The sequence below is a fragment of the Rhea pennata genome, chromosome 1 (assembly GCF_028389875.1).
Source record: "Rhea pennata isolate bPtePen1 chromosome 1, bPtePen1.pri, whole genome shotgun sequence".
NCBI lineage: Eukaryota > Metazoa > Chordata > Aves > Rheiformes > Rheidae > Rhea > Rhea pennata.
Genome location: NC_084663.1, coordinates 82,400,219 through 82,414,163, shown reverse-complemented (window position 1 = coordinate 82,414,163; position 13,945 = coordinate 82,400,219). Strand labels below are relative to the sequence as shown.

At 36.6% G+C, this 13,945-nt stretch overlaps 1 protein-coding gene across 1 annotated transcript in view; it reads right to left on the bottom strand.

Moving 5' to 3' along the window:
* Positions 1 to 951: 951 nt before the first annotated feature.
* ANO2 (anoctamin 2) overlaps positions 952 to 13,945 on the bottom strand; it is a 182,321-nt gene continuing 169,327 nt past the window's right edge. The window contains 5 exon segments of the mRNA XM_062570871.1: positions 952 to 1,233; positions 2,811 to 2,916; positions 9,026 to 9,207; positions 11,081 to 11,133; positions 11,239 to 11,391. Coding sequence (XP_062426855.1) covers positions 952 to 1,233; positions 2,811 to 2,916; positions 9,026 to 9,207; positions 11,081 to 11,133; positions 11,239 to 11,391 — 776 coding nt within the window.

Here is a 13,945-nt window from a genome sequence, read left to right as displayed (position 1 = left end):
GATGTCAAAAGATTTACAGGGCTTGATTCCATTCTCACTTTTCAATTTCACACTGGTGCTAGTTTAATGGAGTGATTCTTCTTCACATTGGCTGTATTCCCAGTTTAAGTGAGAGGAGAATTAAACATAGTGTTTTTTTCTTTTTTTTTTTTTTTTCTTTTTTTTTCTTTTTTTCTTTTTTTTTTTTTTTTTTTTTTTTGTTCAGGACAATGAATAATGATGAGCTTTGCTAGTTTTATCATCCTTATTTCATTCTGATGTATATTTTCTAGCCTCTCTGCTCATTAGCACACTCATTCAGGCTCCTGACTAAGCAACAGACAATATATCAATATATCTATAGGCGAAAGCGCTCAGTGATTTTCAATTCCTCCTGTTTCCACAGTTCTGTGCCCTTAACAGCAGTCCTGCACTCTCTACAGCAACAGCACCAAATGGCAGTGTACATAAGGAAGGCACAAGGACTCTTTAACATCCCACCTGTTTATAAGCTAGACTGCAGCTACAAGCCGTCAAGATCATGCTTCGGGCACACTTCGTTGATGTCAGTCAGATCTGCCAAACGATGGAAGTTGTGGTAATAGTGTCCCTTCTCTTCCTCATTTCCCACAGGGTGTCTGCAGGAATAGGGCCCACGGCTGGCCCTACCACTCTTAGGCTGCAAGAGCAAGGAAAATACCTATGTGCCTACCCAACTCACATGCATCACCATGAGGACCAGTCCCTGCCACAGGATAGCTTGCAATGGCAAACTCTGAAAAGGTTGCATCCCAGACAGCATATCAAATGTTATGGAGAAACTTGCATATGGAGCTCCTAAGAAAGCAAAAGATCCTCTCCTTTTAGCTCCCTATCCGTTCCTTGACTGTCCTGGCTCCAGTTTCAGAATCACATCATTCAGTAAATAGATATTGCAGACATAAGTGTATTACATTATCTTTCCCTAAAAAGTCACACTTCTGTGTGCTGTGAGCTAAAGGAGGCAAGGCTGCCTTTCTGACTTCGACTAAACTGGCAGAAACTGGCAGCTCGGATCCTTTGGCCTTTTGTTCCACTTTGGTGTCTGTGCTTGTCACGTGTGATAAAGCTTTCAATCAGCTTCAGCTTTTCATGCTCTTCCTTCAGGAAGAAGTCAACAAGTATACTTTTCTCCTTTTTGATTTGTTCACTGATGTCCTTGGGGATGTCAGGAATCATCCAGTCAACCAAAACACTGAGGAACATCACTAAATTCTGCAAACAGAACAAGAGAAGGGGACAAGAACAGAAGAATCCAAAATACTCAGACTAGAACAAAATCAAACCTTTGCTATGGAACAGCGAGGCAGATATCAAACAAATTTTGCTGAAGATGCCTAATGTTAAGCAGCTAAGTAAGGCCTTACTTCAGGAAACCACTTACACTTTTGCTTCATCCTGCCTTAGCAAGGTGACTGAATTAAACATGTGCTTCAGTTAGGTCTAAAACAGAAATGGGCTTAGATTCATCAGATGCATCATTGCCTAAGTGGCTAAAACAACCCTGTTCTTTACAGTCTGTCAAAGTTGCTCAAACAGCATCAAATTTGTTGAACTGAGTTCAAAACTATATGGGCAACATTATTGAAAGCATCCCCCAACACAGTCATGTGTTTCCAACATGACCTGAGTAGACAGCAGACAATTTTCATGGTCATTCTGTCCTCTCACGGTCATTCTGTCCTCAAATCCTTCTGTCTGTTAGCAGTAGGATTTGAGTACACTATTACAGTGTGCAAACCAGAATCCCAAACCTCAAATGTCATGGCCACTACAGGTGATGGGCCTATAACACAGAAGTAGGAAAAACAATGGGCAGAGAGTTTTGCCTGTTTATGAAGTCTATAGATAAATTATGCATTCAGGTTTTTATTATGAAGAGGCTCTTTTGAAGATTGCTGTGTTGCGTAATGGCTCAAAGTGTGTGAGAAATTTAGTTGACAAGGCTACTAGCACAAACCCTCCATTCCTGTCTGAGACAATAGAGCTCATTAACCAGGGAATATACTACAGCAGAACAACAGGCATGTTCTTTGAAGCCCAGCATATCCAGTTGTCTTCAAATAATTTGCAGGCATTAGTGGAAATTTACTTAAGATAGAAGGAAGAGGGCAATATAAACCAAACAAGACTCAAAGACATACTTAGGGACTATTCAGCAGGTGACAAGAAAAGATAGGCAGATTTTGATATTAGGAGCAGGCCCATTTTAGCTGTGGAGGTAACAAAGATCAGGGAGAAGAGCGGAATGTTTCTGTCATTCAGAAGCTGCCATGAGAACAAAGCCATTACCAACGAATTCTCCATATTCAGGGGAAGGGGTTGTAGAAAGTAAACAGGGAAAGATTTTGGAATATTTATTAACTGTTACAATTTATTCCTTACTTTATCTAAAGAGCAGTATTTCCTGAGACTACGTAACAGTTATGTCTCTCTTACATGTGACACTTCTGAGGGTATAAATGCTGAGAGAGTTCACTTAACTGAAATATTTAAGAGGCTGGAATCTTTTGGGTATCAGTACTAGTGCAAGGGGTTAAGGCAGGCTGTGGAGCTTCCATTTCATGAAGGAAGATTAAATCTGTGCTTTAGGAAGTGTGCCACAGTGCTCCAGAGGAAGAATCTGTGCTGCAGCCTACTGACACTGCAGAAGGCCCAATAGGTTGGGTTATTAAGTTGAGTGTATGAAAACAGAAAAGTCCTATTGGACATGAATTCCTTTGACACATGCATTTCAATTAATTTATTATGACATTTCTGTGATTGAAATTGCAATAGCTCAACAGACTTACCTGAAATAGAATAATAAAAGCCAAGCGAGCAGATAAGACTGCCCAGTATTGTTTAGAAAACTCATATGGGTTTTGGGACCAAGGTGGTTCTCTGTAATCTTTAAACCTGTCAATGAAGACAGCTCAGTTAGCAATCTCTTCCTGCACTAATTGCTTTGATTAACATAACTCTCTAGTAGTAGTAGTCAAATCTAAACAGATCCTCCAGATGTTTATACTTCATCCCATATGAAATACAACTCCAGAATTAGATATGGGCTATTTTGAATAAATTTAGTAAATTAATCCAGGTTTTCACAGCTGTAACCAAAATCAGAACATTGTTCTAATGTTGGAAATTTCAAGATTTTTCTGGATTTATGAATAATTTCTTTTTTGTTAATGTTAAATTGGTCTCAGTGAACACAGAATAAACTGTTGAAATTAAAGATTATCTAAGGCATTTTCAGTCCAAACGAGATAACCATGCAGTTATCCCACCTGAACTGAGATTACTTTAGGGAGTAATTAAGTCCACATAAGGTCTGAATCACTCTCTGGAGGTTCCTTTCTCTCTCCATAAACAATAGAGGGAGCCAAGGGAAATGCACTTCCAACGTAAAGCTTTACATGGGATAAAACAAAGCCTTAGTGGTTTGGTGCAAAGACTAATGCTTTTAGTATTATCATCAATCATTTGGAAGTAAACAGCAAGCAAATAAAAGTCACAGATGCTCCTCAACTGGAAAGGTTTGCAAATAGCAGGAAATACAGACAGCAGTAAGAAATACAGAAAGAAAACACAATCAGAATAATTTGGGGAAATGGATAATTAAAACAGTTGAAGGATCTTGAAAGAATAATGTTTGAAAAAAATGCAATGAAAAGAGCCTGGAGTTCACAGTGCCCAGCAAGCTCATAGAAGTTTGAAAAATGGTAGCAGCATAGTATGACTTGTGTATGTATAAACAAAAGGCAAAATGGGAGGTACTAGCTCTTCAATAAACTGAAGGCAGTTCAGCAAGGCAATCAACGGTCTGAGGAGACTAATTCACCAGAAGAGATTAGAGAAGAGCATATATATTTCTCCACTCTAGTTAAGTAACAGCCACAGTTGGCCATGATAACCATAAACAAATTGTGCCCCTAGAACTGAAAAGGATAATTTAGTGTTGTTCACAGTGTTTGACTAGGAGTAATGGGGTGAAATTAACAAAGGGAAAATCTGTTTTGAATGCCATGAAACCCTTCCTGACAGTAAGATTCATTAGATTGTGGAAAAGCCTCTGTTGGGGAATAATGGAAGAGGTTCGTATATAAAACCTGTCAGTTTCAGTTTGCAGGTGCTTTTACCAAAAGTACCTTCAGGTTCTGTCCACGTGGGCTTACACTTTGAATAATGCATTTACAAAAAACCTAGAATCACAGGAAATTCGATCTGAAACACTGGACAAAATTCCAAAGCTTCACCTTTTGGAGACAAAGTACACAGGACACAGTCCTATGATGGCAGGGAGAACCAGGAGGATAAAATAGCTTTAAATCAGGTCTTTTCTAACTCAATGGAAGAAATACTTGCACTGTGATACAGACCATATTTTTGTCGTATTCAGCAGTGCACACAAAGCAGCTAAGCTCTCTTTTCTATCTTACACAGGTTCCTATTTGATCCTATGCTGTTCCTGTACTTTAAGATTTCTCCTTCAGTACCTATCTGAACAACACAGACTCCTACTTATTGCTCAGATCTGAGTATAAGGGTTGCAGCCAGGGCCAGAATCAGAACCAGTTCCATTTAATTCAATCCATGTTAATATCAAAGTCAGGGAAAACTACTGAGCTTGCTGAGGATTGTGTCTAGCATGATAAATCAGTCCCAGCCTTGACATTCAGCCTAGATTCATCTGGAAGGGTTACCAGCTGTCTCGAGATTTTCCTTAAAGGTACTATGATCATATAAAGCAAGTGTTCTGCTTAAGCATCTTATGCTTATACCTTATGCTTAAGGTATGCTTCATGTAAGCAAGTACCTTATGGTTAACGATGATATTATCAGAGATACAAACAAGGTAGCTGGGCCTCCTCTCCACCTCCCTTTTTGATTATGCTATAGTACATGAGACTTTAAAGTGAAATAATCCAAGCCTTTTCTAGTCACTTCACTCTACAAGTACTTTCTTAAAAAAAAAAAAAAAAAAAAAAAAAAAAAAAAAAAAACTCAATTCCAGAACCCTCCAATTATTGATACTTAAAATATGATTCAGCAGATATACTAGGAAGAGTAAATAGTTGGTGCTCCAAAGACTATTGTATTGCAGACATAGAAAGCCTTTCTAATTCCACTAAAAACAGACAAGAGTATGAAGTAGTCAATATGGTTTAAGAATAGAATATAGAAAAATTCTAAGGGGAAAACCAAAAATGCACACTGAAAACAGAAAATTGCTGGGGAAGTTAAATAAGGATGGGTGGAAAGGATTGGTCAGAGAAAGCTTATCTACAGTCAAATAGTTAAGATAAATATATAATTATATTTAAGAATTATATCAGATATGCAAAAAGAAATGCTAGTAGAAAAATAAAAATGTGTAAGTAAATAGAATCATGAATAAGTCAAAATGAGTCGATCTATTTAATTTCTTTTTTAAGTTGGTCATTCAGAAGAAGTTGAGGAAACCATGAACGAATCACTATGAAGTTGTGCTTCAGAAATGCTGTATAGCTGGAGAAATATAAGAATTGCTGGGAGAAAGAAAAGAGAATCCATGACTGATCACTGGATGCAGATGAGAAGGATCCCAGGGCATTAAGAAAATTAATTAATTCAAGATACTTTATAAATTTGCTGAATATGAAAACAGAGTTATGTTAAGGGAAAAGTCCCTTTAATGATTTCCTATCTGCTGCCTTTTTCTTTTCAATGTGATCACCATGCTTTCGTGCACTCCATTATCATATCAGATTATAAAGATTAAAAGGACTAAACCAATAAAAACGTCACATAATTAGGAAGGTTTGCTTTTAATTTGCCTTCAGCTACACAGCTACATTTTGCTCTAAAAACATCATTACAACTAATGCTGTGCACCAGACTGGCGGTACAGCAATGTTTATTTGGAAGTAGTGTCAAAGAGTTCACAGCACTGTAGAAAGTGCTGCTCAAAATATTTAAAGAATGCATTCTGGATGTTCAGTGGGAGAGTTGTTTCTGGCTTTTTATGGTTATTTTTAAGATACCTTAATCTCTGGCAATGCCCGTAAACAGTAAAATTCAGGCTTATTGTAACCACATTTATCTCCAGAGGTCACAGAAATCTAAGAATAAGAGAGGTCAGCTTGTTCCCAACATATTTGCCAGAAACAGAAAAGCAGATTTTTTTTTTCTTCCCAGCTTGAGGGACAGTGTTTGTTGCCTGCCTCTTGGGAGATGAGCTAGATACCCCATGTTTTATCACAGTCATAGTTCTGGCCAAAGTAGTGACTTTGGTAGGATTTAAATAAGGCAAATGTTAAGCAAAAACAGTTAATGTGCTTGCTGACATCTTCTCATAATCATTTCCTGATAAGTGAAGAGAAATGCTCTCATGGCTGTTTTTCATTCAGAGTAGTACATGATCAAACATCTAATATGTTTCTTGTTTGCAATCTTTTTTTTCCCTCAGTAGCATGGACATAATATTCTCAGGCAGGGACCACTTTTAAACTTATTGTGGATTATTGCATTCTCCCTGTATTTTGGTTCTGTTGAATCCACGCTAATCTGAGTGCTGTGCAGCATTATTTCGCCTGAGTGATTTTCTTTTTCTTTAGCTGCTTAAAAGTTAGGAATCTGCTCTAGTATTCATCTAGGCCTCCCCTGTAGTTGAGGTAAGAAGGTAGGCACGTCTCACAGGCAATTTGAAGCTAAGTGTCTGAACTTGAGGGCCAGATTTCTCTCTACATTTACTCTGCTTCCAGTGCCTGCAGAAGGACTTGAGATAGATCATTTTGATAGGTTAAAAGTAGGTAAGATAAATACCATCTGCTCAAAATCTGGGGAAATTTAGGTATGGTTAACATTTTCTTATACAGGAGCAGGACATAACTGTGCACAGACTAAACTGAATAGTGCCAACTTAAAGATTTTTGGGGGAAATTATAACATTATGTTGAACATTTTCTGTAAGCTGGGTTTTTTATTTGTAGGCTTGATTGAAAATCTTCTATCTAACTAGTTTACAATATTGTCATTTCAGTAAAGCTGGTTATTTCCTAAGATACTCGGAACAGGGAAACAATGGTTTTGTGGAAGATAGGTACGTACTTAGGTACACTTAGAAATGTGCAGTTATTCAGAAACAAAGAAAGGTGTTTGGCTACTTCAAGAATCTAACTATAGTGTAATGTGTAATCCCTTAAATAATCAGTGAGGAGAGATGGAATGCTTTTTAGGGTAATTTATAGCACCTAAATTAGAAGCCTAATTCCACTGTGAATTTCTCTTGCTGTTTTTAAGTGGCTGCTTATTTCTAAATTAATTTATTTTTAAAATAGAAAAATCAGTACCATACATTTAAAATGAATTCAATTATGTGTGGGGTTTTTTTAAAATCAAAATTCTTGATTCATTTTAAATGTTATCCTTCTCCAACAATTTGCTCCTCAAAGATTTTGGGACATAAGTATGTATTCTAACCAGCTTTAGTTACCAGCTTTCCTTGTCATGATGAAAGCTGCTCTTACAGATTTATAGAAAAGAGGAAAAGGTATAACTGAGTGGTAACCATAAAAAAATCTCCAGCTGCATTAGTATATTACATCTGTATATACTCTCTAAATACAGAGCTTTTTAAAAAGAATCTCTGAATGGCAGTTATGATGAAACATAGGCATCACTGGAATTAATAATGAAGAAATCTACTTGTTTATTCAATGCAGATTTATCAAGGACAGTGTATTTAGGTGGATAGGAGGGAAAAATTCTGGGGCTCTAACCAGAAAATGTACAGTAACTAACAATATTTTCTGTCAGTATTTATTGAATACTGACTCAATAAACCACTATTTCAAGGCCAACCTGATGCAGAGAGGTGTAAGACTGTCACCTCTAAGATTTGTATTGTCATCCTGCTTTGCTTGGCAACTGGTTTTGTGCTCTTTGGCTCTGATACTGAGAGAATATAGTGACAGATTTCCAGCACCTCACCAAATCTTGGCCCCTTAGCCAAAATGATCTAAAAGGGATAGTGCACAAGGAAAGCAGAAGCCCCTGGACCTGAGCTTGAGAATGGAGACTGGGAAAGACTGACGTTAAACTAGATGTAGAGAAATGGTAGGTTTAGATCGTCAATATCAGGAACACAAAATCAAAAACCATGGCAGGTATCCAAAAAAACAGTGGGCATACACAAACACATTTATATTTCAAAATAAAGGAGGCAAATTAAGGACCTTTGTTTAGTAGAAAATGCATAAATAAAATCTCGCCTTATAAAGAAATTGGAAGAACAATTTATGCAACAATCTCTCTCTTGTTGATGCAGAGACTATGTTCAGTGTGATTTCAAGCAAGTCTAAAAGTCAAGTGAAGCAGGCTGTTGGGTACAACCCTGATCAGAAGGGTTTGGTTATGTACAGCCTTGGGCTCTTTCAATTGCGTATATTTCTATGAAAATCCATATTAGTGATTTCTCGTGCCAACTGGAACTATTCAATAGGTATCTACACCCTGGGATTTTCTGCTTTTTGCTGAGAGGCAGTGAGCTGGACTTTTAGGACAATTTAAAAGAAAATTCAGCCTTGTACCCACCTGGCTGAAAAGATGAAGCTGAAATATGGGGCATGTAGAGGGGGAAGGGTGCAGATTTTAAAGATGGTCAGCATATATTGAAAACTCAGTCTCATTAAGTAACCACTGAACTTAGTAAAGAGAAAGAAAGCCAAATTCTAACTAGTGAGACTCCATTTTTAAAACTGAATTCTGCTCACATTGTTCTTTACAAAAGTTTTGTCTTCCAGGACAGAAAACATTTCTATTTGAGTCTTTGTTTAATTTTTTTATTTTATCTTTTAAGGCACTGAAAATAAAACCCTTCTAAGAACATCCTAATATAGTAAGAACATTCTAAAAGCTCTACTCTTAAAACCACATTTTTAATAGCACAAATACTATCATTTCCCACTTGGAAAATTTTTGTTTGACAAAAGACCCAAAGAATTTATTTCACCTCTACAAAATCCCATTCGAATTACTTTACCTGCAGAATAAAACATCCTGTGCAAATGGGGAGTTTTCTGGCTGTGTTCCAGCCTTGAGATGACTGACATTGAAGTAGGAGAGCGTGTGATTGATGAAGCCATGCATGGTTCCATTTTGACTGTATGCATATTGATACATAAGACGTGGAATGAAATCAGATGTGACGGAAATTACAAAAGCCTGAGGGGGGAAAAAAATGCTGTGAATCTATACTTCATGTGTTTCAGATTAACTTAATTCAGGTGTTAATTTTCATGTTCAAGTAAATTTAGAAAAAGTGATGAAGCAAGGGTTAAATAGCTGAACTGTAGAATATAGAGTTTTATAAGCGTAAATAACCTGCTCTATCCCCAGGGGAAGCTTGTAGTTAGGCAGGTGGATCATTTCTGAGAGCATAGAATAAGAAAAGCAATTAAAGCATGTATATTTTCCAAATGCTTCCCTCTCTGGAACCACTGGGAGGTTTTTCACTAGGTTTCTTTTTTAAAAAAAAAAGGTTAAATAACAGACACACTAACTTTGTGGTATAATTTGGTGTAATTAAACAGTGCTAACTCAGTCAGACCAGCAGAGTGCAAAGTATTCAACCTCCATTCACCTCTCTGCATTGAGTCTTTTGAATCTGACATCAGTGGAGCTCATGCTGGAATAAAACTGGTACAGTTGTGAAGAGTGTCAGAAGCAGAAGTATCTAGATCATGTTAATAAGAGTTTAGTACTACATTTTACCAAATAGTTCTTCTAACATAATATTGTTCGGCTTGAGTAGAAAAGCAAAATTGAGCATTCAGTTATTTTTTTCAAATCAAGTGTGTACATATTACATTTCTGTCAACAATAATTAACTAACTAACATTTTAATGGAATCTGTGGGAAATGTAAATGAACAGAGTTTGTTTGATATAGCAAACAATTGGGGTAAAATGTAAAATCCAAATACAAACCTGCAAAGCATGTTCAGATAAAACCACAGAGTTTTCCTCATCTTGCACAGATCAGTGCTGTAAGGCCTGAAATCTATGTCTGACAGCAACATTACAGTTACGGGTAGCACTGCACAGATTTCCTACCTTATGTCCAAGAAATGGCCAAGCCACATCTGATTAATACTCCACCCACAAAATAACTCTGCTTCTCAGGAGGCAGTGCAGTTCTCCCAGCTGTAGTGATAGCTTAGATACTGCTACAGAGTGCCATTATGTTGGATATGATTGTACTAAATAAATTGCATATATCCTCTGCACAAGTTTCCCCCTCAGTAGTGACAATCATCTACCTCTCTGAAGTGCTTTGACATCAATGAGCTAAAAATGCTGAGTGCTATTATGATTAACTTCTAGGATATGAGTTGTTTTTAACTTAAAGCATATATAGGAAATTTTTACTTAGGGCATACATGTAGGCCAATAGACATGATACATCTGCATAGTAGACACACCTTATGTTTATATGGAATCGTTCTACTGAAGAAAATCTTTGTCAGTTAAGATTTTGTAGCTTGGGAAGAATGTAAGCCAAGTCAAAAAAAAAGGTATTCCGTTATAGAAAAACCCATCTTGTGGGAGAAATGATATTTAGCAATATACCCATATTTGTTATATGTGTACAGTATATAGTAGAACAAATGTTAATTCTTTCCTATCCAGTCAAGGGCTTTCTATTCTGAGAACTCATTTATGGATGTTATATTTACATCTTTTTCATTCACACCAATAGCTATACTAGCAGAGTGACAGAAAGAGGCATAAATATGAATGAGAAGTAGATCTGTAGCAATTATCTGGATTGTTGCCAGCTTATGTTGCATTCATTAGCTGTTTTATATGAATTAGCATTCCTGTCATATATAACACAAGGATCCAGAAAATGAGGTGAGCGAACAGTCATCTCTCTTTTGTAATTCAGGTGGTGTTTTACCCTTCCACAGAATTAACCAGATAATTTAGATTTTATTGTATTTTATAGCAATTGAGTAATTAGACATCAGCTTTAAATTAGGTTGGAAGAATAAAATAACCCTTTAAGATCATGTCTTGTATAACCAAATACTTACATTAATGATAACTGAAAGCTTTCCAATACCACTCAAAATGTTATACCAAATTCCTGTAAGTGAAAAACAAAGCTTCATTAAGGGTTTTACTATCACTTTTTTTCTTCCTTACTGAATTTTTGGTGTTCTCATCATTATAATGATTTTTCATTGCCTACCTATATCTTTTGCTCTTACTGTGTCTGGCCTCCTGAGCTCAGAAACAAACTTCTTTGCATCAAGTCGAATTTCTATGATGTTATTCAGAAGAGCAAAGAGCGGTGCCAGCGGGAAGGAGGCAACGAAGAGCGTGACAAAGCCAAACTGGATAACTGAAAGAGAAAGATGCATTGTGCTTGGGCACCTTCTGAAAGGAGCTGGCAGCTAACAGTACATCATTGGTGAACTTTGTGACTGACAAAACCCATAAAAACCAACAATACAATTTGGTCCCAGTAATAAATATCACAAAGTAATGAGAGAAAGGTTAATTTTTCTTTACCTACAAAGAAAGTATTATATGTACAACTAAAAGAGGGAAATTGCCAAGGTGCCACTGTTTCTTCCCAGCATCCTTTTGGAAGCTCTGGGGCAGTTTGTCAAGAGGAGGTGCACACTAAATATCTTGCATTATGGAGGCATGAGCCTATGGTGACAAACACATGCTCGCCTCTCCTTATGTGAATGACATCCTCTTTCTAAGTTAGAAAACTTTTGGTTAAAGTTCTAGCAAAGGGGAATATTCTTATCATGCTTTTTCTGGGTTTGTAATTTGGGTAAAACAGAGGAGGAGAAAGAAAGCACTAATTCAAAGGAATAAGTGGTTGCATAATGACACAGAGACCTCCTGAGTCCTCTGTGTTTGCTGGAATACATATGTAATTAATAAGCCTGGTTTCTTCCTTGGAGGGATGGAGGAACTCTCTCTCCTTGAAGTGAATGGCAGCTTTTGTATCATCTTATTCCCGGTACTAGACTACTAGTAGCATAGAGTTCAGCTCTTAATCCACAGCACAATAAAATAAACAAAAATATCACAAAGTGTTCTGAGTGAATTATGCTTCTTTCCTAGGGTATAGGATGATCTGTCTTCACACAAACACATTACTTTGCAAATAGCTAAGGACCCTGTATCACCCAGCAAAGCTACATGCTAGCACATGGCTATATTTCTAAGATCCCTCGGTGCTCTAAAGAGAGTTACACTCTCTTTGGCATATTATAGCTACACTACAATAGAAAACCAAACTTCTCCTACTGAAATTTTTCAGTTAGGGAATAGGAGGGAGACATGCAGTATCCTTGACTCCCATTGCTTTCAATGACGCTTTAGAGTACTTAGAATCGAGCTCATGTAAGGGGGTTTTATTTGGATATAATCAGAACATGGAAAGGGCTGATGTGGTTTTGCTCCAAGAGGCTGAGAAATTCAGTAGTGAATGCTATATATGAGACTGGATCATTTCCTTGTAAAAATTCCACAATAGATTAATGCAATACTTAAGGAAAATGAAAGGAGTTTATTTCCCCCCACACCCTAAAGAAACAAATAATGGCAGAAGAAGAAACAAACCAAAAAATATGTTGCACAAATGCATAGGTAGTAACCACAATAAAATCAAATTAATAAATTTAATTGTGACTTACATTTCTGAATTTAATACACAGCAATAAAAATAAATGATTTGTGTGTGTGAGGTGCTATTTACTGAGGCTTCTTTTTCAGAAAATCCCTATGTAAGTTCTCTCTTTATTATGGGAGAAATATTTTACACTTTTCATGAAGAGAAGGTCTTTTCATAACACCATTGTTTACTTTAAAATCATTTCCTTACGCACTGTTATCACAATCTACAACTAACTGATAAAACAGCTTTCTTCAAGACCTTCTTTTGCACACATCTTATTTTGTGTGCATAATTTGCAAGCCCTCTTATTGACATTAGTGCTTTTCTGTTCCAAGTAAAAATACATTTGAATGATAAAGTATTTTCTCTGTATTGTAAGTGGTCTTTTGATTTTCATGTTCATTATTTTGCTTTGGGATAAAGAGTATATCCTAGTATATATTAAGAGGGAGCTTTTTCAAAGCATAGGAATATTTTATCCTTGAAATTATATTTTGCTGAACATTTTATGTTCAGAGTCAGGAAAAGGTATGAACAAGGAAATAAAGACAAATGTTAGAATAGTGTCCTAGAAAACTGTGAAATGCTTAGAAAAATGCATGGCTCCAAAATATGCCTTACTTGGTTTTAAGTGAATTTAGCAGTGACAGAACTGGGAGGACTTTGCTAAAAAAAATAAGAAAGAAGAAAGAATCAGAGAGAAGAGGAGAGGAGAGGAGAGGAGAGGAGAGGAGAGGAGAGGAGAGGAGAGGAGAGAAAAGAAAATGTATTTGCAATCCTTTGAATACAAACCATACAAGTATTTGCTTTGATGGTGTTTGCAGCCCCTTTTACTCATATCCTGGGAACATTTACTTCAATTATTTTTTCAAGTTCACAGAAGAATGTTGAAGGTATGCAAAAGTCTTTTGGTTAATTGCATAAATATGTATTCATAGAAAACTCTGTGCCAGAAGTGTTTGTGTAGGTATCTTGAAATCTCTTCAGTGATCCAGCCTCCTTTTTAAGGAAGTGTCAATGATCCAAAAAACAGGTAAATTCTCCCCATGAAACCAAGAATGCCATGATTTTGATGGTCAGCCACATGTCTTGAGTAGTAAACTTGAAAATAGTAATTCAAAACAAGCATTGTGCAAACAGCCTCTGCAATTTAAGTGCTTGTTTAGTTTGGTTGGTATTTGTGAAAACAAATAGACCTACAAAGCTCAAAAGTCTACATGTATTGAAAAACTGCAAAATTCACTGATGTGCAGTTCAG